Raw genomic sequence first — 24,218 nt, forward strand, 5'->3', positions numbered from 1 at the left:
CGCATCGTGTAGTGGATGTTAGAATCCAATGCTAGAGGTAGGACGTGATCTACTATAATGTTGGAGAGCAAGTAGAGCAGACCAGAGCAAGTATAGAAGAGGAGGTATAGCATAGTATTGTAGTGTATATATATAGATTGTATATGTGTCAAAGCCAACGCTACGCGACCCGCCCACGCTGGGAGCGACGCTACTTCTCCACGTACCAGGACAGATCGGCGCCGTCCTCGAGCTCGTAGCGGGTGAAGCCGTTGCCCATGAAGCGGAACCTGTTGGGCGCGCGGTAGCGGATGTCGAAGTCCTCGGGCCGGATGCGCTCGACCATGTCGTGGAAGAGCATCGCGCTGCCGGCGAACGTGGCCGTCACGCGCCCGTCGATCCGGTTGTTCTTGTACCACGAGCGACCTGTCGGTGGCGTGTTAGAACGTGGGTACATAGCCACGCGGTGCGGATCAGGTAGGCGAAGTCAAAGGGATCAGAAGGAGGAGGGAATGAGGAGAAGAAAGGGGGGGGGGGGGAGAATCAACAGGAGACAAGAGGCAGAGCGCGGGAGAAGGACACAAAGGAGAGAAAAGAAACAACAGGGGGGAGGCGGGGGACGGGCAACAAGCCACACTCACAGTTCCCCGTCCAGGTCAGCGTCTTCATGATCTCGTCCCCGTAGCGGACCAGCTCGTCCACGACCTGCTGCTGGGGCGCGATCGACCCAATGTCCTCCCGGGCCATCTTGCGCAGCCACTGGATCATCCACTCGGCCGTCCAGTCCAGGCTGTAGATGAGCGACCCGTGGCCGATCGTGGCGTTGGGGCCCATGAACATGAAATAGTTGGGCATTTCGGGACAGGCCATCGACTATGTTATCAACAAACAGTTAGAGGACCAGACGTTCCGTCCATATTGATACGGGAGAAGGAAAGGGTTTGGAGGGTGGTTTCCCTGTTTCGAGCTCTCTTGTAGAAAACGCCACCCCCCCCTTTCCAGGCTTACCAGATATGATTCAGGCTCGTCTTTCCACTTCTCTCCCAGCTCGATTCCGTTGCGCCCAACGATGGGGAACGGCGGGCGGTTGGACACGTCGAAACCCGTCGCGCAGATGACCACGTCCAGCTCGTAGTATTGGCCGTCCTTGGTCTTGATCCCGCCTTCATCGATGTAGTCGATGTGGCTCTGTGTCAGGTATACGTTGTCCCTCGTGAAGGACTCGAGATAGCCGGCGCCCGGGGTGATCCTGCGGCACCCGACCTCAAAGTCCGGGATGAGCATCTTGCACAGCCGAGGGTCGTTGTTGAGCTTGTCGGCCATCTGCTTGGTGGCAAAGGCCTTGATCTCCTCCTGCTGCTTCGAGCCCTTCCCGAAGATGCGGAACCCGCGGTTGACGTTCCCGATGATGAGCTTGCGGTATTTCTTGAGCTCGTCCGGGTCGCGGAACCGCTCCTTGTCCACCTCGCGGTAGACCGGGTTGTAGCTGGGGTCGTCGCTGCCGACGAGCTTCGCGGGAGTGTGTCGAGAGACCACCCAGGTGGGAGATCGCTGGAAGCACGTCACTTTGGTGCCCTCCAGCTTGGCCATTTCGGGCAGAATCTGGATGGCACTGCTTCCGTTGCCGATCAGGCCAATTCTTTTGTTGCGGTAATCATATTCATGGTTCCAGCCGGCGCTATGGACCTTGAGGCCCTTGAAGGTGTGCAGCCCTGCGATGTTCGGCCACTTCCAATGACTGAGAATACCTCTGGCGGAGATCAATACGTCGGCCCATTCGGTCCGGTGACCCGTGTCCTTGTGCCTCACCTCGAGCTTCCATTGCGCCTTGTCCTCGTTCCATTCGGCGTGCTCGACGGTGGTGTTGAACTGGACGTCCCGGTCTAGCTTCCACTCCTCGACGGTCTTCTGGAAGTACTCCTTGATCTCGGGGCCCGTCGAGTAGAAATGCGACCACTCGGGATTCGGGGCGAAGGGGAAGACGTAGATATGGCTCGGCACGTCACACTGCACGCCCGGGTAGCTGTTTGCGATCCAGGTGCCGCCGGCGTTGGACTTGCTCTCGAAGATGGTGTGCTCAACGAGCGTGGCAAACTCTTTGGCGTAGGTATACTGTAGCTTGTGCGCAAAGATCATGCCCGAGTAGCCCGCACCAATGGTCACGACGCGAAGTTTCTTGCTGGGCGTGAAGGCCGGCACATTATGCATCGGGATCGTGATTGATTCGCGACCATGAGAGTGCCCATTCGCAACTTCCGCGGTCCACGAGGCGGTATCGTCGTGGCTTTCATCTTGCTTCCCCGTGACGGGGACCGGCGGGGGGCTCGTGGTGGTTTCGCCAATAGATCCCATGATGTTCCTCGTGTCGATTCCTGCACTGAAAGCCAAGCAATCTCAAGGATAGACCCGAGGACTGTCGAAGGCGAAGGATCACAGATAAAAGGCCCATGTTCACCTCGTGTAGCTCTGCCGAATTGCCGACTTACCGGTGATGGTGGTGGTGGTGTTGGAGAAGTTGCGGAGGTTCTGCCGTTCTTCATTTGTTGGTGGGAGGAACGTCGCGGTTGGAGAACGAAGGAGACTCGGTTCGGTTCTGTGTCTTGCGGCGGCAATGCTATGCCGTGGCTGTTTGTTAGAGGAGACGATGTGCCAATCCTCACGTGCAGCAACTCTAATCACTCCTCACCGTCGCTCTTGTCGATATATTCGCCGCGCTCATGGAGAGTCCGAGCATCGGCTGACGACAATCTCCCACAAGCTGCCGAGACGGTGATCCCGGTGGTGTCTGAGAAAGTGGAAGCCCTGGATGACTCCTCTGTAGTAAGGGAACCTTTACAGTAGCCGGACATCTTCTCGATGGATACTTCATTCAACCCCCATTCAGGACTGATCCGCCGTGTGAGCGACCAGTCTGCCAAGTGGGAAATCTGCATGTAGAAGAGGAAGCATATAGGTGCATCTTGACTCTTCCCTTATTTCTACGGCGACCTCGTGCGCTACTCCCCTGCAATTTGTACCCACAGACTCCCCGTGATCGAGACTAGGCCTCTTCCTCCTTGTCGCAAGCTTGGTCCCACTCATTGAGAAATTTTCCCAACAGCATCTTGTAGATGTTGCCATTCTCTGGCTCGGTGTCGACGATGCCCCTGTATTTCGGCTCCGAGTCGAGCCGGAGGAGTCGCTCCCATCCGCGACGATCGTACCCAAACAGGATGAATTCCACATGAACGGGTCGTCTGAGCAGGCCGTTGTTGGGTACCTTATCTAGAGCAGCTATAAGGTCGTCCAACAGTTCGTCGACAGCTTGCTCCCCTGTCATATCCGCCCAAACGCCATCGGTCAGCACAATCCACGTGACTCCATCTAGTACACTCGGCGTAGACTCCAGTCCGGTGTCCATCCGTTGCATGCATCTGGAGAATGCACGGCGCAGTGACTGACTCGTGTCGATGCGCAAGTCTCGGACGGGTTTTGCATACGATTTGCGCATCAAGTCTTGGAGTTGGCGCGCTGTCCAATTGCGATGAACTGTACCGGCATCTGAAGTGAGCAGCAACTCTGTTTTCCGAGGATCCTGCATCTGGGCTACCTTCATGCCCAGCGTTGTTACAACTGTAATGGCTCTATTTAAAAACGGCTTCATCGACATTGAGTCATCCATAAGGAACGTCTACGTCCTCAGTCAGTGATTTATTCGACGCAAAGATTGCTTCTTCTCTCGTAAACTGGCATGTAGGGAAAGTACGCTCGGACCTGGGGAGTTGAAAACAATACACCAGCAAGCTTGCAGAAATTTATGAACAATCCACTTACAATATTGCGGCCGTAGATATACCTCTTCAAGGTCTTATCTACCCGAGTCATAACGCGTGACCCTGATCGCGGAATCTGTATCGCCTCATTGATGGTCTGAAATCGCGGAGGTCGGGTCTTTGCAACCTTGGAAGCAGCAGATCCAGGCTCCTTGAGCATCCCAGGTTTGTTGGTTAGACTGCTTTCCAACCACGGATGTAGTCGAAACGTTGGGGGCCGTATATTCCACCATGTTTCTGGAAAGAATATCCCCGTTGGAGGCGGTAAACTTGCTAGAAGCGATGGACGCATCATCGACCACGGACTAGACTGAAAAAACTCATCCGCAAAATAGATTTGGTCGGTTGTTGTATTTGACTTGGCGGATACAGAAGGCCCCGGTGGCGGTACCGTTGGGATCGCCAAGGGCTCGATTTCCCATGCTGTTTTCAGGTTGCTCGAGAATGTTGAATCGTTACCATGCAGGACTTCTTGCAGTACATCGCTTAGCCAAGGCTGTTGGTCAACAGCTTTCTCGGCTGTCTGCCGAATCTTGTAGAGCGCTGAGCATAGAGATCTGATTTGAAGCCGCTTCCCAGGGTCGCCGAGGAGAACCGATGTGTCCAGAAGGTCGAGAGTGGTGGCTGTGATTGTATCACTACTTCTTGCCGACCTTCGTAAGAATGCATGCCACTCGAGGACCTCAGGAAGGACGTCTTTGCCATCATGGAAGCTATCTCTCAACCACCCGTCCCCAGCTTGGACACCTTCGCCGGATATAGCTCGACGAGTTGCTGCTTTCTCCCACTCAAGTTGACGCAATTTGTCGAAGCGCCGCACTCCCGACGCTCCCAGGACTACCCAAGTAGCAGCAACTGAGAACACACAGCCCAAAGACCATATGTTTACGGCTCGGCTAACTGCAGGCCGATATCGCTCATCGGGTTTCGTTTCAGGGGCGCCTGCGAAGACAAAATGAGCTTGTGGGCATTAGAAAATACGGTCTGACCTACCGTATGTGACTGTTCCCCCGACTAGCGTTGTGGTGTGCTTGTTCTCTGCCTCGAATCGAGAAAAGACTAAATCTCTCAACTTGAACTTTCCTCGGACCGCCAATATATTATCAGGTTTGATATCGGCGTGCCACCTGAGCGTTGTTAGATCCATACAATTGGGTGTGGTGGCCTCACGCATCCTGTGAACCGGTGCCTAACCCCAGCTCTCTGTCCTTCAAATCCATGAATCCTCGATAAGGCGTCTGCAATACGAAAAAGATGTTTCCAAAACGCTACAACGTCGACTGATGTGACTGGTGGTTCGGTACTGAGCAGATATTCTTCAAGATCGCAATCTGCATATTCGAGGAGAATGTTCGTCGTGCACTCGCCGCTTTCAGTCTCCTGGAGGTAGTCACACAGCCATTCAATTGTACCATCGGCGTCTCTTAGAGCCTGGAGGGCAGCGAGCTCGACATCAAAAAATTCGCGTCTGTTCGAGGGAAAGCATTGTAACGCGAACTGGTAGCGCTATGTATTCATTAGAGAAAGCGTATCGAGCTTGCGAGGTATTATACATTGGGAAGAAAACAGGAGGGGGCCATGAAAACCGGACTTAGATATCCAAGGTTGTCCGAAGCATTCATGAATCTTGCACTGGATGCTCTTTCCCGAAGGCGTGGGTCTACAAAATCTTCGAGAACGACAATCTCCCATACCGATGATATGCCACCTTTGGAGTTGACTCGCTGTCTCTGATGGATCGGAATGACTCTCTCGCGCTCGCGATAGAGATTTTTTTGGAACTTCAGTCTTAGCAGGATATATGCCCATTGAGCCTCATAGAAGCGACGGGCCTCCATGACGGGGCGGGACGGTCCAAGATTCATGAAAGTGTTTGTTAGCTCGGCAAGCGAGCACGGTAGCCGCGAACCAATTAGCCCATACCGATGGAAAATGTGAATCAGGTGGCCGAGTCTCAGTTCAAGGAGGATGCTGAACACGAGAGAGGATCCCCTCGACTCATTTGATATTGTGTCAGATTCGATCGGAACCAGGAGTCTGTCAGAATAGAGAAGGTCAAGTAAGAGATCGAGGTTTGAGGCATTGGACAATGCTTCAGACTGCATCCACTTCAATAAGGGTTTGCTCCTTCTGTATCTTTTGCCCTCCACATTATGTGGGGTGCAAGACTCAAGGGTTTTGTTGAATTCGATGAGGATAGATTCATTGCCTCTGACGCTGCCAGAAAGCCCTCATGTTGTCCCACGATTACTGGCTTTGGCATCTGCATCACTGAAATTTTCAAACGTCGACTGTTTGAGGTTTCACGTTGAATACATCTTGTAAAGAGAGACCTGGTGCTCCGCAGTACCGCAAAATGCTTTCGAACATCGCTTTTGCTGGGATCAAGTAGCTTATCATCGTCTCAGAGTCGTGCGCTACGATGAATCCGTACGTCTCTCCAGTTTGAGGGTTCAAGACTACGGATCCACGGTCTCCCACAGCTTATCATAGTGAAGTCAGCGATCCTATCAAAAGGAACCGTGGAGAGCATTCCTTACCGACGTCGGTCTCAATGGGCCATGCTCTCACCTCGCTGTGAAACCACGGCAGCATGATTCCTCCTACAATTCCTAAGCCAATGCCGTTAACATGGCCTGAGACTCCGGCTGTAACGAGAACTTTGCCAGTCGGAGGATCCTGAAGCAAGGCGGGTGCGGCCAAATCCAGCTTGAGGTCGGGACCAAGATCTATAACATTGGGACCCCACATCAAGGGATCCTTCAGTTCGATGAGAGCCCAGTCCATCTCAAAGTCCCACAGAAGATCAGAGGCACTTGTCGGTTGGAGGGCTTTTCGGAGCCGCGTGACTTGTGGCGCAAACAATCCAAGGGAAGTGCCAATGGACTGTCCTTCGTTGCAACTCTTTGTGCTGGAAGGCCAAATACTCTCCACGAAAATCTCGTACAAGTCCGACACCTGCGGGAGCGAACGCTCTTGTATCGCACTGGCACTACTGTCAGTGGTCACGAATAACCCACTATCGGCCCATGAGCTTGAGCTTGTAACATTGTCGAAGAATATGTGAGCAGCTGTGAGGGCAAAGTACCTCTCACGAATTCGAAATACACCACCGATCGTGGCAACATTTCTGCTCTTGTCGCGGACAGATCCCCAGCGCTTGTAGACTCCAATGCGTGCACCACACAGACCTCTTAGAGAACCATCCGCTTTGGTGAATAGGCTGGATAATGTGGACTGATATGCTGCTGCGAGGGCGAGCCCCGTCGATGGAGGCCCACCCTGGGCAGGCACAACATCGTTAGCAGCTGGAACAGGGGATGAATTCCCCGATCTATCTGTATCTGTATCTTCGCCGGACGTGATTTTCAAGTCCCCTTGTCGCGCCATATAACTGAATCTGAACTTGGAAAGCCGCGGGTGTTTCTGGAGGCGACCGACCATCTCTTGTGCCTTCTTAATATTCTTCGAGGTGATGATGACGTACGGAGAGGCGCTCTCACGCGACTCGGTTTCGCACAGCAGGCGCAGCTCATGTGATGATATCTTTTCTCGATAAAGACCAATTCGCCCTAGATGCAATTTGTTGTATTCAATTATGGCTGAATATTCCTGGTACCCACTGTCGAGCCGTTGCCTAGCCAGCTCCCCAATGGCTGCCCATGCGTAGTATCCTTCGATCTGGCATTTGAGGCGTGTGGCTGATATGCAAGAGTCCCTTTGAGCGGAGGTGAGGCTTTCCCAGACTGTAGGGCAGGTCCCAAAGAAGGAGATCGTAGGGTCAAGCGTCAGGGTCTGAGTCGGTTGTGCTACAGACGTTGCAGTGGCCATCGCATGCAGGCAGGTATGACCGGAGTTGGAGTGTCGTCAAGCGCACGCCAACAGCACGAGGCTATCAGTCTAAAGGATAAGGCTCTCTTAATAGATTTGGCCTAATACTTATTTCACGTAATGGCAAACGCCGGGAAGCTATAAGAATCTCTCCCCTACAGAATCGCCTAGGGACAGCTTCTCTTCGCTTCCTAAGCGTTGAGTCGTTATATATAGGAACTACAGATAGTCAATTGCATGTATTTCTCCAATCGAACAGTACCCACCGTATGGCGTAGGTCCTGATAAACATATACCAAATGCCATTTCTTCACCTCGAATGGAAGTAACCAGACCCAAAGACACAGAGATGCGCAGAAATGCTAACCTTAGTCGACACCAACGCTTTCCCGTCTCCGCGTAATTCTGAGTGCCTTCCCCGACGTCTGTTGCCATTGGACAGATACATGAAGACGTTGAGACGAGCGCAGTAGAGAGCCTGCCGTCCATCTTTCTCGCAATTCGTCCATTGCAGATCTGCCACGAAGATAGACTTACCCCCGTACTCGACGCACCATCCCAACTTATCTTTATTCCGCATGCGCTCTGGAGTAACTTCATCCATGGGACGTGTTTGGCGACCTCGTCCCGAGCCCTGCACGCTTTGAGATTGCCTAGAGAGGTCTAAAGGTCTCTCCATTGAAGATCCGTCCGTTCCATTCCGTGTGTGGGTAGTTGAATCCGATATGCTTCCCTCCGCAGAAGGACGTCCGCTGCATCTGGACTTGAAATGGTATTCTGTGGAGGTGCCAATGGTGCTCTGCTAATAGCCGTGGGGGGCTCTGGAGGCAGCGCGACCATCTCCTCCAGTTGCAGGACCGTAGCTCACGGATGATACTGCACTTGGTCTCAGGCGCTTGACCGGGGTCACTTCGTCACGAGCCAGCTCGTCTTCAGAGGTGTCCGACGCGGTCATAATGACCATCGACTGGGATGTGCGGCTGGTCGTCAAGCTTGTGCTGGGGCAGGGCGCAGGCATCAAGTGAGCCGATGGAGCTGTCCCGTTGTCTTTGACTGGCCCAATCTACAATGATGTGAGGCTGCTTTTATGAGGGTCGACTTGGCACGACTCGGGCATTCATTTTTCCATGCCGCTTTAGATGACCGACGCTTGGGCGTCCCCTGGAAATGACCGCTCCCGACGATCGCGGGACGGACGTCTTCTCTCAGCTCTTCACCATCGACAGAGAGACATATCACCCCTCCGTTCATGGAAGACTCAACAGTCAGGCGACCGCGCTCTCGGCGCATCCGGCCGTGTGACTTTTGCCGGGCGAGAAAGGTTGCCTGTCGTATCACAAATAGTCCGCCATGCGACTTTTGCGTTCTGAAGCAGAGGCCATGCACGTTCAACGACGCTCCAGGCCCAAGGCAGCGAAGACAATTGGCCGCTGAGGCCCAGTTCTCGACCGAAAACGCTGGATACATGCGTAACGGATATCATCAAAGCGAGTCCACCCATGGCGCGTTCAGTAACAATGCCACGTTCGACTTCGAGAACCTGGATTTCGACTTGATGGAAGTTCTAGAACTCGAAAGTCTGCCCAACAACCTGCCCGACAACTCTGATGCAATGGATGCTAGCAACAGCCATGCAGATGAAAACGATCTTCCCTTTGAAACCGTATCACCTAGCGGACGGAGAAACGAGGAAGAGCCGATCGGAGCTCGGACTCGCAGAATCGAGTTGGCCAGCGAGAAAACAGCTCTTGACCATGATCCGCCTCCTTCTGTGGTCAGTAGACAGCTTGCGCGATTCGTTGGACCAACGGGAGACCTCGATCTCTATCTTCTTGCGTATCGACAATACGACCAACGAGACCAATCCGAGTCACAGCACACCAATGTCATCTACCAACGGATGAAGCCAGATCGAAACCTCCCGGAACCCAACACTGGAGAATTGCCATTGCCTCCACCAGTTTTTACGCTGCATAAGGATCCCTACTCATCGAGACTCGCACGCATTGTTGAGGACAGCCCAGTCGAGCGCTTCAGAACAGAACTTAAAACCCTCATCAGTGACAATCTCGTATCTGACCTTGTACGACTCTGGTTTCGCTTCGTCTACCCTTATTTTCCTATCCTGACTCGACAGCAAATCTTCACCCAAGAAAAGCTGCAACCCTCTGTGTCACCTTCGTTGCTGGCGGCCCTGTCTGCTACGGCAATTCCCTTTAGCATTTATGATGACAAGCTATGCGTGGAAGGTTCCCGTTTACCCTCTTCTACTGACCTGCTCAAGATCTCTCTGCGAGCATTGGCAGCAGAAGTCCAGTCTCCGAGACTGGAAACGGTCCAGACTCTCCTGTTACTATTACAACGCCACCCTACAGGAGATCCTTTGGCCGAAGAGCCTCTAAACTGGAATCTCTGCGCACAAATGACATCCACGGCTCAAACCATTGGATTGAATCATGACCCAATGTCCTGGACCTCGCTACCTTTGTGGGAGAGAAGGCTCCGTAAGCTCATCTGGTGGGCTGTCTGGGTATGTGAAAAATGGACGGCTTTCGGCCAAGGCATGCCCAGTCACCTGCATGACCGCGACTGTACTTGTCAGCCATTGACCGAGGCCGATCTGGCCGACCTAGGAACGGATGCCGCGACTACACCCAATTATTTTCTACACTTTGTTCAGCTGACGACCATTCTCGACCGACTTATGAATTCCTTCTTTACCGCTCAGGCAACTTTGAGGTTGGCAAACGACGTGCAGGGAGCGATCGACGCAGCAAAGGTAATAAGAGCGCAGCTCAAGGAGTGGCACGATGCGTTGCCCGCAGCGCTCCAGACGCATGCTCAGAGCGACAAACGTGATCCTGCCACGGTCCCACGTCAGGACCTCGATGGGCAGAGCTCCCTACGTCTGGCCTACGTCGTTGCCCAGCTCGCAGTGTTCCGAGCTCTCCTTAGACCAGTTTCAATGGTTGCAATTCACCGAGGAAGCGGTCAAGGCCTTCCAGATAAGCCAGTCCTGGAGCCGGACGCTGCCCGTGCAATTGTGAGAGGAGCAATCACATGCTTGGAAGAATTGGTGGAGTTCGTCGAGGGCCTGACCACAATCCAGTGGGATGCGTTTTGGCACGGTTGTAAGAGTTTGCCCGCGCCACACCTGTTCCCTCGGGTACTGACACGTCTGCGCAGGGTCGCGACACAACTTCTCCATCGCTTCGACGCTCCTCATGCATTTACTTCTCATCACTGCTCAGTCACACACCTCGCCGATCGAACCGCATGAGCAGTGGCCTAGCCCGCAAGATCACCAACCTCGACTGGATCCAGTCCATGCTGAATCAACTAGCCAAATGAATCTGCAAACCGAACATGAAGAGCTTCGGAAGCTCACCCAGAGATGGAGATGGGCGTTGAGACTCGCAGCACAGGGAGCGGGCGGACGGAAGGGGTTGATGACTCTCAGTCTACTACGCATCGACGCACTATTCATAGAATGGCAGGATTCAAACATTCTATAGACGAAGCCGGTTTTGCATTACTTGGAAGCAGTCCATGCGTATATTGTCAATTCCACCGATTCTGGTCAGCCAAGCACTTTCTTCGCCGGTAGCAGTTCCGGCTCTACCACGCCGGTTTGCTCGGCCAGGCGATCATAGTGATCTATACATCGATGTCTATCGAAGTCAAACGTCTTTTCCTTTCCCCGGCGGCATTCGGCGAGATCGATGGTCGTCGCCACTAGTTCGTCACCTTTAGTTTTGGCTTCCGCAATGATTTTGCCGTTGGGGCCCACGATCATCGTCCCAGAAATGAGATCGTGACCGTCTTCCCGTCCGCACTTGGCCACGTTGACGCTGAAACACGAGTTGAGATAGCTGTTGGCCTGGCATGACAGCGCGTGATGGAAAAGTACATCCGACTCGGCAGACTCGCGGCTCTGATTCGGGTCGGAGCCCAACAGCTGCGGCGCAAACGCCGTGGTGTTGTAGCCACAGAACATCAACTCCACCCCCTGGAGGCCGTAACATCTCCATGCTTCCGGCCAGCGGCGGTCGTTGCAGATGATCATGCCCAGAATCGGATCTCCCTTGCCCGCTGCGGTGTCCTGCTTAGCGACCAGATCTCCTACCTTCAAGGTATTGCCAACAAGACCTGGTCCCCGGAAAGCCCGGAATCCCAAGTTCCCACGACGGAAGTATCGCTTCTCGAGCTGCTGCGTGGCACCAGGCTCGAGAAATGGTTCTGTCACACCCGGAAGGTGCACCTTTCGGTATTTCGCAAGCACTCGCTGCTCCCGCGCCGAATAGTATGCAGACGAATTGTAGTCTACATGGCCACCTCCTGCAGTCGGTGACCTCTCCGCGTATCCCACATATATATCGATGCCGAGGTTCTTGGCATGGTCGAACAAAGGCTTGACATTGGGAGACTGCTCAATGCCTCCCGCTGCAGGATCCTCGAATTCGAAGTATCCCGCCAGCTCCTCTTCATCGGAGATGAAGTGCCGCGGGAAGAAGGTGGTAAAAGCGAGTTCAGGGAAAACGACAATCTGGGTTTGGTCCTGGGCAGCAGCATCGAGAAGCGCGCACATTCGTTTGATGACGCTTTCGCGCGAATCGGCAAGTTGGATTGGACCCATCTGGGCCGCAGCGACTCTGACGAGTCGAGGAGCCCTTTGCGGGCTATTGCGCCCATCTGGAAGAAGCGGCATTGGATGTTGAAAAAGGGGAGCGCCTCAAGACAGATCTGTAACAATACTGAAATCAAATCGGAATGGTTTATATCGAGGAGATCATGTTCGATCAGACCGATCCCCGAAAGCAAATACCACTCAAATATTGTGCAGCCACTGCCATTGAGATTCGAAGCGATTGGGACGCACGACCAACGCCGAAGGTTGCAAGACGCAAGCTCGCCGTACGGCGAGCGGCCGATTAACCATTACTACATCTAGTAGGGTGTTATCTTAGCATGCGGCGCGTTTATCGTGCGCCGTACGGGCGGACGACGACGCGAACATCGCCAGCAATTTAGGGCCTCCGGTGTTCAAGTCCGCGTCCTGCCACTTTCTTGGCCGTGCTCCTCGTTCGAAATGCGTATAACTTAAATGTATGTTAAGCCGGGCATATCAGCTTCTGGCAACGCACGTGAGGGTGTGAGAGAAGCGAACTATGGACACACTGTACGTCCATGCAACCATCATCACCATTGATGCCGACAGACGTGTATTTCGAGATGGCGCGATCCTCGTATCCGGGAGCCGGCTTGCCGCCATCGACACCACTGCTACCCTCGATGCGGCGACACACCCAGCGGTTCCGCGGGTGGATCTGGAGCAGAAAATCGTTATACCAGGCCTGATCAACAGCCACATTCACTTGATCCAGTCGTTGATGAGAGGCCTGGGCGAGGACTTAAACCTTCATGAATGGGCGTCCTGTACCATTTGGCCGTTGGAAGTCAACTACGTAGGGGACGATGGCTACGTGGCTGCGAAGCTAGCGATGGCGGAGATGATTAAGAGTGGTACTACCTGCTTCCTCGAACCAATGCTGCCTGCCTCGGCCGGCTTTTCAGGGATTGTAAGGGCAGTTGATGAGACCGGCATCCGAGGCTGCCTGGTATGTAGGACTTTCGCCCATCGTGTACGGAGATAGCTGCTAATTGAGACGCTCGGGAAAGGGAAAACTTGTCAAAGGCCCTAAATCTAATATCTCGGCCGGTATCTCTGACGCTCGAGACGAGCAGTCACACTTGATGACTATCGACGCAGCTATCGAAGCACACAAAAGCTTCCACGGTGCCTGTGACGGCCGATTACACGTCTGGATGGCCACCGAAACGCCCCGTGGTCAAGATGAGGCAGGATTCGCTGCAATCGGAAAGGCCTGCCTTGACCACGACATCCATTTAACGGTGCATTGCTCAGAGGCTCCTCGAGATTTTGAAATGTTGAGCGAGGCGTACGGTACTACGCCCGGACAATTCTGTCAACGGATACACGCGACCGGCCCTCATGTGGTTCTCGGCCATATGACTCATGTGGATGCTCAGGTTGACCTTGAGATCCTCCGCATCACCGGCACTTCAGTGGCGCATAACCCTACTAGCAACGCAAAACTCGCCGACGGAATTTGCCCTGTGCCTCAGATGCTAGACGCAGGTATCAATGTCTGTCTAGGCAGCGACGGGGCCCCTTGTAACAACAGTCACGATCTCTTTCGCGATATGCATCTAGCCGGCATTATCCACAAGGCTACGACAAATAACGCCAACGTTCTCCCCGCGGAACAGATCCTCGAAATGGCAACTATAAATGCGGCAAAAGCTTTAGGAGTGGATAAAGAGATAGGAAGCTTAGAGGTTGGCAAGAAGGCTGACTTCGTCGTGGTCGACCCTAGCGGCCTCCATGCCGCGCCATACGATCCGGCCCAAGTCGATACAATGGGGGGCGTTCATCCGTCAACAGTGGTGGTGCATTCCTGCTCAGGGCGCGATGTAACGATGGTCGTGATCAACGGCGTCGTCGTCGTCGAGGATGGACGGTTTACCAGGTTGGACGAGGAGCAGGTCAAGTCTGCGGCACGGAATGCGATCGCCGAGATTCGCACGCGTTCACAGGTGAAGGCCCAACCACTGAAGCGCAATTGGCACTATGTATAAAGAAACCATTCCCAGCTTCATAGTCCGAGCTTCCTACCCTTGACCAAGATTCTTGGTCGCTACAAGTGTTTCAAGCCGAGGATGCGTCTTGCACAGAGAACATTGGCACTGTGTGAAATTGTCTAGGAATTCTCGTGGGACACGAGACGGGAGCTAGAACCACGCTCGCCGGGCTCTGAGCCTCAAGCAAGCAGAGTCCATGAAGGCGCCGTTCTCCGCGCGACGGCGAACTCTACGCCGGGCAGATGACAACCCACCATGGCCAATTGACAAGAGGCTACTAGATCGTGGGGAGTGAGTAAGTAGGTTTGTTTGGCAACGATGGGAAATCCTGCCGCCACGAGCTCGCGAACCTTTCATAGAAGACGCTCTCCTTTGATCGGTCTATGTGCAGGGTGTAAAAATTGGTGCAGCAGACTCGCAACCATGGAGTTTGATATGATCATTCACAATGGGCTGATTGTAAGTATTGCTCTGCGTATCTCACCCGGTGCAGATGAAGCCTGCATGCTTATTCATCTCTCGGGTAGGTCTCAGACACCACCGTGCTGCCGCTGGGCAACGAGATCGGGGTGAAAAATGGCAAAATCTCCTGTATAGGAATGTCTTTGCCGTCTGGGCCGAAGACCGAAAGAGTCGATGCCGAAGGTGCATATATCACCCCCGGGGGCGTAGACGCGCATGTCCATCTTGCGCAAACAAATGCTCCTACGGGAGACACCTGGGAAACTGGATCTCGAAGCGCCATTGCTGGTGGTACAACCACAATCCTGGCTTTCGCGTCTCAGAAGAGAACAGACACCTCATTAATACCGGTCTTGGACGACTATTACCAGAAGGCTCGAGGCCAGAGCTATGCCGACTACGGATTTCACTTCATCCTTACAAACCCTACACGCGACATCCTGCAAAAGGAATTTCCGATAATGGCAAACGAAAAAGGCGTTACCAGTGTTAAGCTGTATATGACGTACGAACCGATGAAGCTCACGGATCGCGACCTCCTGGACATCATGATATCCTGCCGCGCCCTGGGCCTGACGACCATGATTCACGCCGAAAATTCCGACATGATTGCGCTCATCATTGAAGGACTAGAGAGGAACGGCAATACCGATCCTTTTTACCATGCCATTGCGCGACCCAGGATTGCGGAGGATGAAGCGTCCTATCGAGCCATCTCGTTGGCGGAATTGGTTGGCGCACCTATTCTTATTGTGCATATGTCGTCCAAAGTTGCAGTGGAGCATGTACGACACGCACAGGCGCGGCTTCTGCCCATCCACGCTGAGACATGTCCACATTACCTATTCCTCTTGTCGGAAAATCTCAAAAGTAAGCCATCTGACCACTTCTGCGGGGCGATGCACGTCTGCTCACCACCGCTACGGCACCGCGTGGAGGATCTCGAAGACCTGTGGCAGGGCATCGCCAATGGCACGTTCACTGTTTTCTCCTCCGACCACGCCCCTTCCAAGTACGATCATCCTGGCGGAAAGAAACTTGGCCTCGTGAACGGGATCCCGATGTTCTCCAAGATCCCCAATGGGCTGCCTGGAGTCGAGACCCGGCTGGCCCTGCTCTTCAGCGAGTCAGAAGCATGCTTACCACCCGCCGAGGCTCGACTGAGTCTTCCACGTTTTGTCCAGCTGACTTCAACGAACCCTGCCAAGATGTATGGCCTAGGAGGCTGCAAAGGTTCAATACTGCCAGGCTATGATGCAGACTTTGTAATCTGGTACCCGACATCCAGTGATCAAGCACCAACGGAAATTACACAAAAAATGCTACACCACGGGGTGGACTATACGCCTTTCGAAGGGGTCAAAATCCGGAACTGGCCAAGATACACCATTCTTCGTGGAAAGGTCGTCTGGAACAGAGATTCCGGCAAGGTCTTGGGAGAGATGACTTACGGCCAGTACCTCAAGCGCGGCAAGGGTGAGGTTCTAGTTGGGAAATCCTCGCTTACTCCTCGGGGAATGCTTGACAACGAACGCGATATGTGGATGCCAAAACGGTGAATCGGTCTTGTGAGAGTTGATTAGAGACACAATCCTCAACTTTAGATTGAGACTATACAAAAATTTACGAAATTAGATCAATTTCTGAATATGATTCGCTCTATGTTGAATTGGCTGATATACCAGGCTTGGTTTCGCGTCTTGTGTCAGAGTCGTTCTTCACCACCGAGCAAGTCCACCGCCGCCTTGGCCATTCCCCTACGTAGAGCGTCAGCGATCCTAAAGTATCGAGGCGACTTTACACTTGTATGTGACTTACCACGAGGCTTGATATCCGGCGCCGCCAGCACCGTAGTTGTGGATCACCACAACATTTTGCATCACCTCTCTCTCGATCCGGGCTCCTCCTTTCCGGCTTGCTGCGTGAGGTGACGATCATCAGCACCACTTTCCAACAGGGGTTTCAAACAGATCGCCACAATGGGAGATACTTACGCCGGAGCCCGACGGCGTGGTACAAAATCTTGAGATCTTCTGGACTGCCTAATTCGGGAGCCAAATTGCAGCATCGTCTCTTGATGTCTTCTGCCAAATCGGCATCAATCTCTCCTGACCAGTCATTGTCCAAGCGGCAGCCTCCCAGCACGACACCATTGTGCATGCCCCGAGGGAAAACATAGGTCGTGTCATTGTCGACTCGTCGTGGAGATCGGAAATACATCCGCGTCAATGGGGTTGTTGGATTCTCGACGAGCATCACTTGTCCCTAAGTACAAATTCGCCGTCAGAACTGTAAAAAGTCCGGGTAGGGGGTGCGGCAAGGAAACGAAAAGGAACCGACTTTGGTGGGATAAACATTCTTGTCCTCAACTCCCTTGAGCGAGTGCGAGCCCAATGCAGAGCAGTTGAAGTATGCCTTAGCGCCGGGAAAGCTGTGGAAGAGCTCTGCGATGTCCGAGTACATGGCCCGGTGGAACTCGATTCCCATTTTCCGGGCCTTATGCTCGAGCCTGTCCAACCGTTAATGTGTCAGCAAATGCAAGCTCCCGGCCAATTTTGCGGGATCCTTCGTACCAGAAAAGATACACCCTGGTATCGATGACAAAGGTATCCAAGTCGAACCCAAATTGGCTTCCTTCTGGCAATTTGTCTGACGAGAGAGGCCGCAGTCCTCCAACCAGTCTGTCGTACCAGATTTGGCCAGTTCCAACACTCAAGATGTCAGCGTGATCGGCGGGCTGGTCGAAAATCGCCCGAAGCTCCATGCTTTGGACACCTGTTGTCGCACTCTGTTCAGCCAGCAGGCGAAAGCTTTTGTACGTCACCGCATCCCATTCTTCCTGACGTCCATTGTCTGTGGCAACCGATAACCAATTAGCCCCCGCCCAGGGCGAAGCGTACTCTGCGACTCTGTCTCCCGGCAGGTGTTTCGCGACAACGATGACGAGAGACTTTGGGTGGCGCTCGCGAAGCTCGAGCGCAGTTGACAGTCCTACCACGCCAGCACCTAGCAAAACGTACAGAGGTTGTTTCATCGTGTGTGGTTTGGAAGAATCAAGAAAGACATCAGTTACCAAGGAAGGGATAGAGTAAGCTCTGACTTTGGGTTGTCGTACGCTTGTTTGCCTCAGGAGTTGACCTCAACGTCTGTCTAGTGGAGCCAACTTCTGCCAGCGCTGCCGGCGGCCAACTTGGCCGGCCCGCCGTCAGTCACCACTTTATCACCGCCGAATAAAGGCTCCCCGGGTAATTGAATCCGCCTCCAGTCTAGGACAGCATGCCTGATATCTGTCTGATCAAGGGTCAGTGGTCTGACATCTGGTGTATGTATGGGACATTTAGCTATTTCCAAATTACTATATAGCACTTTTAAAATCGCAGTGCACGATACCACGGCCAGAGACGTTATGGTACGGAACAATCAATCAGATTTCTAGGCTATGCGGCAGCTGTGAAGGCTGCACCGTAGATGTTACTCATGATCTTGTGTCTGAGCTCTCCCACTGTGACACCAGGCTCAAGCTCCAGTCCATTTGAATAATATTTTTCCACCTGCCTTCCGGGCACGATAGGTTGGAGCACGGTCTCTGGGTTAGCGCTCCCGAAGTAGGCCATGGTTTGGCGCTCTTGATCGTGTGGAAGGCCGTCAAACGTCACCCGATGAAGTGTGGCCTTGAGCTGAGCCCCAGACCAGAACGATAGTGCATCGCCGATGTTGACAAGAATGCAATTTTCGATGTGTGGTGCCTTAACCCACTCATCGCCAGCCGGCGACAGAACTTCCAGGCCAGCAGCGCGTTGGAATAGGAGTGTTACCGAGCCAGAGTCGGTATGTGGGGCCATTCGAGATCCGACGTCTTTGGCCGGAGTTGGTTCTGATCGGGCTGGGTACATGAGCATCCTGAGGCTATTGCCATCTCCGACATTCTCGCGGTGCGCGTTGGCAAAGAATTTGCGATCTGGTAATCCTAGAGAGAGTGCAAAGCATTCGAGCAACCGGATAATCAAGCCGTGGCACTGATGCTTGAAATCCTCGACCGCCTGTATGTGCTGGTGCCAGAACGGGGGTAGCATACTAAGGTTCTCATCGAGGGTCCCCGGTGTGCCACCGAACCACATGGACATTTTGTCGTCCTTTGCTCGATCCTGAAAGCTGCCGACATACCCAATTGACTTGTTGGTGATAGGGTAGCCATCTTTTTGGCTTTCAGGCAGGCAAAAGAAGTCTCTGGCTAAGGAGAACATGTTCTCGATGCTCGAGGCTGGAATGGAATGTCCCTTGATCAGGAGAAAGCCCCATTTCTTGCAGGCATCGGTGACCTCCTGTGCAATGCGCAGTTGGGATTCAGGATTGTCGATATCCGACACGTCAATGATAGGGAACGACATGCTTTTTCCTTCTGGTTGGTTCCGGACTAGTTCGTTGTGAAACAATTTGTTTTCTGATTTTCTCGTCGCTGTGCACTTGGAAGGTAATGTAGTTAGAGGCCCAAAGGTGGAGGGCATTTACAGATGAATGAAAGGCCTGTCGATGGACGGCATTGGGTGGTTGGACGTAGATTATGCGCCCTTTGACCCCACCGCTATCGTAGGTGCCACGGCGTTATCCACCGCCGTCTCCAACATTGAACGTGCATGAGGAGTTACGCCACGCCCATAGTGAGACTAATTCCTTTGGGGGCACTGCATCGATGCGCTCAATCACTGGATTGCACAAGAGAGATGCAAGAACATCCAGTGGTTGATCAGAAATGGGGACACATGCAATTTCAAGAACTAGGCCATATGACTTGAGACTAGACTTTGTTTTCCACACCCTATCGGCTGCTCTGCATTCGTTACACACGATTGCGTTTTGGTTGGGTTTTTGCATAGGCAGCGTATCTTTTCGCACACATGATCCTCATTTTCTTGCCCCAAAATATCATGACGAAGGAGAGCAGCGAAAAGAACAGAGCCAGACAGCCCAAGGAGACAAATGTGTTGTACAACCCCAGGCTGTCAATCCACGGTCCTGTGGCAAAGACGAAGCCGGCTGCGATTGCGTTCCGGACGAAAGTCACTCCGATCAAAGCATCGCCCAGAATCTGTGTCATCGGTCAAAATTGAGGATTTCAATAATTGAGAGGCGCAAATACCTGTTCGTAGGAGTCCATAAGGTAGGACAGGCTCAACGCCTGAATCGAAGCCTGGGAGAACCCGTACAGCCCTACACCAACACATGGGATAATCCAGTGGGCCTCCTGTGATACATCAACTGTGTGCCTGGTGTGGTAGTGCATCCATGGGTGACTTACGTGTGCTAAGCTGAATCCATAAAGGAAAATGCCGGCAGGACCTAGCAGAGCAGGAATGATGGTGGGATATAAGCGCATCTCTGGTTCATAGATGCCTCCGTTTCGCTTGGCCAATTTAATGATGGACCAATCACTCAGCGGTCCAGAGTAAAGAATGGAGATAAGGGCGCCAATGAAGGGCGGCAAGTTCAGAAGGCCAATTCCAATCGTACTGAAGTTGTATGGCGACTCTGAAAAATAGTCAGACTCGGTGACTGCTACAACAGATACCCAGGACAGAAACGCCCCGAATTGAAGAGCCACATAAAGGACTCCCGGTATGGTCAACATCAATAGTGGTTGATAGAAATGGCGGGTAAAATCAGCAAAAGTCCCAGGAGTCTTCGTGACCAGAGCAAGGCGCTGTCGATACGACTTGAGAGGTATGGGAGCAGCGACAACAGGCTCCGTGGTCGATGCTGCAGCTGAAGTCTCTGCATTCTTGAGGTCTTCCAGAGGTCCTTCCTCCGGGTCTGCTTGTCGAGAAGTCGTTGGCGTTGGGCCCGATGTCACCACCCCAGCGAGTGTTATAACATACTTAGTCTCCTCATAGAAAAATACAAAAAGGAGAAAGTTCACCCCCAATAGGATGGCACACCACCAATAGATCCATGGCCATCCTTGCGCAACAGCCGAGTAGCCGGCAACAACGGGGGCAAGATATACCTGATAAAGTCAGCTTGAAATGGTACACATAGGTGTTCGGCATCCTTTACCCCAATGTTCATACAGGCCAGATATGAAGCATTCATTCTGCCCCTCTGGTGCAGGAAAAAAAGATCATTAATCTATAAGTAGCTGTCAGCAAGCGGCTCCAGTCCAGCATCGCAACCGGACAGTACAGTACCGTCATTTGGACGATGGTATCAGCCACCGAGCCAGCGAGTCCATCCACGACTTGCACAGCGACCATGTTTGGGTAGTCTCGCAGGACTGCCTGCCAAATGCCACAAATGAAAAGAACAAATGTCGTGACAAGGTAAACAGGTCGACGCCCATACTTGATCGCAAAGGGCACGAAAAGTAGACAGCCAAAAGCCAATCCAACACAATTGGCGGCAAACGTGTTGTTCAGGTCAGAATAAGAGATGTGAAGGAGAGTGTTGTAGTCTTGAAACACTACGACCCCGATATCAAGCCTTGAAAGTGTTAAATCTATTGAGTAAGCTTGTGGACTGTGGGCCATACATTGCGAAGACCATGAGAACATAGAAGGATGCGATTGAAAAGTTGACAATTTTACGCTTCATGGTCCAATTCTGTTTCTGAATTAGAACAGTACAACTGGAAAGCGGGAATAGGTAGGAAAGATACCAACGGATCATTTGGGTCTGACGATGGCTGAGGGTACAGTATCAATTCTCGATCTGTCTTGCTATGCTTAAGTGCCGAAGAGGCTGCAGTTGGGAGGAATATCAGCACCAAACCCAACAAATTGGGTCGTAGTTCTTACCACTCTCTAGCATGACTGTCCCAGGAGCATGGTCCAGGAAATTGGTGCTCGCAACATCATTATGCTGGGTATCACAATCAACAGCAGCCATCTTGTCTTCTCAATTTCAGGGGAAACTGTATTGAGAATCAAAAGCCTCCAAGCTTGATTGTCAAAGGCTTGGTCCAAATCCGCGGTTGAAGAGGTGTAAAGGTCTGCCAACGCGCGGCCAACGCAAGGACCGTATACCCCATGTTTCTGTTGAGAAGGGTTCCAGACCGGGCTACTTTAGGTAGGGCTAGCCTATCTCCCCCATCAAAGACGGGGCAGAATGCTTATCTCGGAAGCCATGATATTTGTACTAGGCTCACGGGCCGCGAAGACAACGGCGGCGGTGAGTGAGATTCGTGTCTTTCGATATTCGCATCCACGGATAAGAAGAAGATAGTTGTCTCGCTTCTAGATCCTGGGTCTGTGTTTAGCATGCCCGCTGTTCTTTGCCACTATGGGCACCTCTACCTGGTTTGTTCCGCATCCTTCACGCTACTTGCAAATATAGCTGCTTCAGATCAATGTCTTCTAGGAGTATCAAGATCGGTTGTAGCGTTAGGCTAAAGGACAATCACACGATCGATCACGTCTCGCGCCCCTCCAAGACGGCCGAGTCGGTCTGAATGTATATAGAAGACATTCGTCCAAATTTTGGTAGATCGAAGCAGCCATATCTTTGCTTTGTGTCCACGTACACAGAGTAAGGACAGCATCCATCAAGGTTTTTTTGTCAAACGATAGTCTATTCAACGGAGATCTCCACGTCACAGAGTGACTACTCAATACCAGTCTCGAGACCTTCGCTCGCTGCCCTGCGCAGCGCTGCGGTATTCACCTCCCTTCGCAGTGCCTGGGTTTTCGTGGATGAGAGCGGTCTCGACTGAATATACGAACAAATCACTTCCATGTGTGGTACATATATAAAGCTGGTAGAAACGAATGATATATATTACCGGTCTGTTTGATTCGTAGAACAGCGGCCCGCCGTATGGGGCTCGGCAAAGCTCCGGTTTTTAAACATATGGGGAATGATTGTAGTACTTTCATTGACACGTAGATCTGAGATATATTAGACATTGTATAAGGCTAAATTTGATGCTTTTGTCTGATTCGTGATAATATTCCAGGCTACTTGTATTTGTGACCTGGGGTGAGGGAGTGTTTCACGGTGATTTTCACGGTGATTTTCACGGTGATTTTCACCACCGAATGTACGAGCGACGATTCGAGAAGAATCAAGCCGACAAGTAGTGATGAGGATGAGCTGTATTGGTGACGTGACATCTTTCGATCCTCATTTGCCTACATTCCAGGAACTAATTCTCCGTCGATCTTCGTCATACCATAAGGCAGGGCAGCGGATGATTTGCCTTCAGCTGTCGGGTGTTCATGATGCGCGATTCGCATCCTGTTGTTGTAATGCTCATAGCCTGTAATGGGATTCTTGTACAACGGATTTAATGGGGCTTCTTCTGTGATGAATTGCGGCCGAGTTGAGACCAGCTCGTCGTTGCTCAGTCCAAAGAAGAAGGGTAGCGAGTAGCGACCGACGGCATCTGTCCCATTGTTGCACACACGATGCACGGTACTGACAAAGGTGTCGTTCGTCAGTCGGGCGACCATATCACCCAGGTTCACTACGAACGTCTGTGGTTCAAGCTCCGGATGGATCCATTCGCCGTTTGCATTGAGCACTTGGAGTGACCGCGCATTGTATGGCTTTTGGGCGATCATCGTCATCACTGGACGGGAATGTAAGCAAAGACACCCGCAACCACCGATGGTGACTTACGTTGAACATCGGTGTGAGCCCCCAAGCCGGTCTCCTCGTCCTCAGGAGTGGTTTGAGGGGGATAATAAAGGGCCCGAATGCCAGCAATCGGATAGGTGGTTTTGCGGTCGAAATATGTCGCTTCCTCGCCCATTGCCAGAGCAAGAATCTTTATTAACTTCCTCATCAAGGAGAGACAAACGTTGCGATATTTCTCCATGGCGGGTCGGAACTTGGGCGCATCTTCCTCACTGGGCCATAAGTTCTTGCGGATGAGAAGCTCAGGCACACCATCGCCAATTCCCAGTTCGTCGGTCCAAGGATCGTATGCGGTTGTCATCGACTCCTTGAGATCTAAAAAGGTAAAAGGGATTAACCGAAGCTCGAGGACGTCAATCACCTTGAGACTCATCGCCTTAAGACTTACCACCTCTTTTTAGTCGGTCAACATTGGTGTAGTAAGGTTCCTCATATCCCATAAAGCTCGGGCTTTTGCTCTGGTGCACAGCCATCTTCTTCTCCAGAGGCAGTCCAAAGAACTCCTCCACGGCCGCAAAGGCATCCTCAACGATTTTCCAGTCAATGCCATGATTCCTGATCACAAAGAACCCAACTCGCGTGCATGCGTCTTTGATGTCGGCCACCAGTTTCTCGAGAGCTCGTTGCTCGGGATCCGGCGATACCATAGCAGCCAGATCAATGATCGGGATTGTATCGAATTGCCCCCCCGAGCCATGTGCTGGGGCCAAATCTCTCACGATGCCTTGAGACAGGTAGAGTTTGCCATTGACAACGCCGGCTCGGCCTTGCGGCTTGCGCTTGGAGGCCCTTTCGACGGTTGTTTGTGTAGACATTGATGGCGGAGTGGCGGTCAGGCAAATC

The 24,218-nt window shown here is 52.5% G+C and overlaps 8 protein-coding genes across 8 annotated transcripts; 2 read left to right on the forward strand and 6 right to left on the reverse strand.

Moving 5' to 3' along the window:
* Positions 1-190: 190 nt before the first annotated feature.
* Positions 191-2,331, reverse strand: PV07_08051 (uncharacterized protein; the record flags this gene model as incomplete). The annotated part of the gene is made up of 3 exons (XM_016395180.1): positions 191-405; positions 621-852; positions 988-2,331. The coding sequence occupies 3 exons, from the start codon at positions 2,329-2,331 to the stop codon at positions 191-193; spliced, it is 1,791 nt and encodes a 596-aa protein (XP_016248599.1).
* Positions 2,332-3,019: 688 nt separating this feature from the next.
* On the reverse strand, positions 3,020-4,965 carry PV07_08052 (uncharacterized protein; the record flags this gene model as incomplete). The annotated part of the gene is made up of 3 exons (XM_016395181.1): positions 3,020-3,649; positions 3,793-4,733; positions 4,785-4,965. 3 exons carry the CDS (start codon positions 4,963-4,965, stop codon positions 3,020-3,022), a joined length of 1,752 nt encoding a protein of 583 aa, XP_016248600.1.
* Positions 4,966-5,338: 373 nt separating this feature from the next.
* Positions 5,339-5,629, reverse strand: PV07_08053 (uncharacterized protein; the record flags this gene model as incomplete). The annotated part of the gene is made up of 1 exon (XM_016395182.1): positions 5,339-5,629. One exon carries the CDS (start codon positions 5,627-5,629, stop codon positions 5,339-5,341), a length of 291 nt encoding a protein of 96 aa, XP_016248601.1.
* A 3,242-nt stretch (positions 5,630-8,871) lies between these two features.
* On the forward strand, positions 8,872-11,137 carry PV07_08054 (uncharacterized protein; the record flags this gene model as incomplete). The annotated part of the gene is made up of 2 exons (XM_016395183.1): positions 8,872-10,753; positions 10,809-11,137. The coding sequence occupies 2 exons, from the start codon at positions 8,872-8,874 to the stop codon at positions 11,135-11,137; spliced, it is 2,211 nt and encodes a 736-aa protein (XP_016248602.1).
* Positions 11,138-14,708: 3,571 nt separating this feature from the next.
* On the forward strand, positions 14,709-16,306 carry PV07_08055 (dihydropyrimidinase; the record flags this gene model as incomplete). Its single annotated transcript, XM_016395184.1, has 2 exons — positions 14,709-14,744; positions 14,813-16,306. The coding sequence occupies 2 exons, from the start codon at positions 14,709-14,711 to the stop codon at positions 16,304-16,306; spliced, it is 1,530 nt and encodes a 509-aa protein (XP_016248603.1).
* A 146-nt stretch (positions 16,307-16,452) lies between these two features.
* On the reverse strand, positions 16,453-17,781 carry PV07_08056 (uncharacterized protein; the record flags this gene model as incomplete). The annotated part of the gene is made up of 5 exons (XM_016395185.1): positions 16,453-16,504; positions 16,566-16,665; positions 16,742-17,012; positions 17,088-17,256; positions 17,321-17,781. The coding sequence occupies 5 exons, from the start codon at positions 17,779-17,781 to the stop codon at positions 16,453-16,455; spliced, it is 1,053 nt and encodes a 350-aa protein (XP_016248604.1).
* Positions 17,782-18,184: 403 nt separating this feature from the next.
* Positions 18,185-19,197, reverse strand: PV07_08057 (uncharacterized protein; the record flags this gene model as incomplete). Its single annotated transcript, XM_016395186.1, has 1 exon — positions 18,185-19,197. The coding sequence occupies exon 1, from the start codon at positions 19,133-19,135 to the stop codon at positions 18,185-18,187; it is 951 nt and encodes a 316-aa protein (XP_016248605.1). The 5' UTR covers positions 19,136-19,197.
* A 3,629-nt stretch (positions 19,198-22,826) lies between these two features.
* On the reverse strand, positions 22,827-24,190 carry PV07_08058 (uncharacterized protein; the record flags this gene model as incomplete). The annotated part of the gene is made up of 3 exons (XM_016395187.1): positions 22,827-23,307; positions 23,358-23,690; positions 23,764-24,190. 3 exons carry the CDS (start codon positions 24,188-24,190, stop codon positions 22,868-22,870), a joined length of 1,200 nt encoding a protein of 399 aa, XP_016248606.1. The 3' UTR covers positions 22,827-22,867.
* Between the last annotated feature and the right edge of the window lie 28 nt (positions 24,191-24,218).

This window comes from Cladophialophora immunda (assembly GCF_000835495.1).
Source record: "Cladophialophora immunda strain CBS 83496 unplaced genomic scaffold supercont1.4, whole genome shotgun sequence".
Taxonomy (NCBI): Eukaryota; Fungi; Ascomycota; class Eurotiomycetes; order Chaetothyriales; family Herpotrichiellaceae; genus Cladophialophora; species Cladophialophora immunda.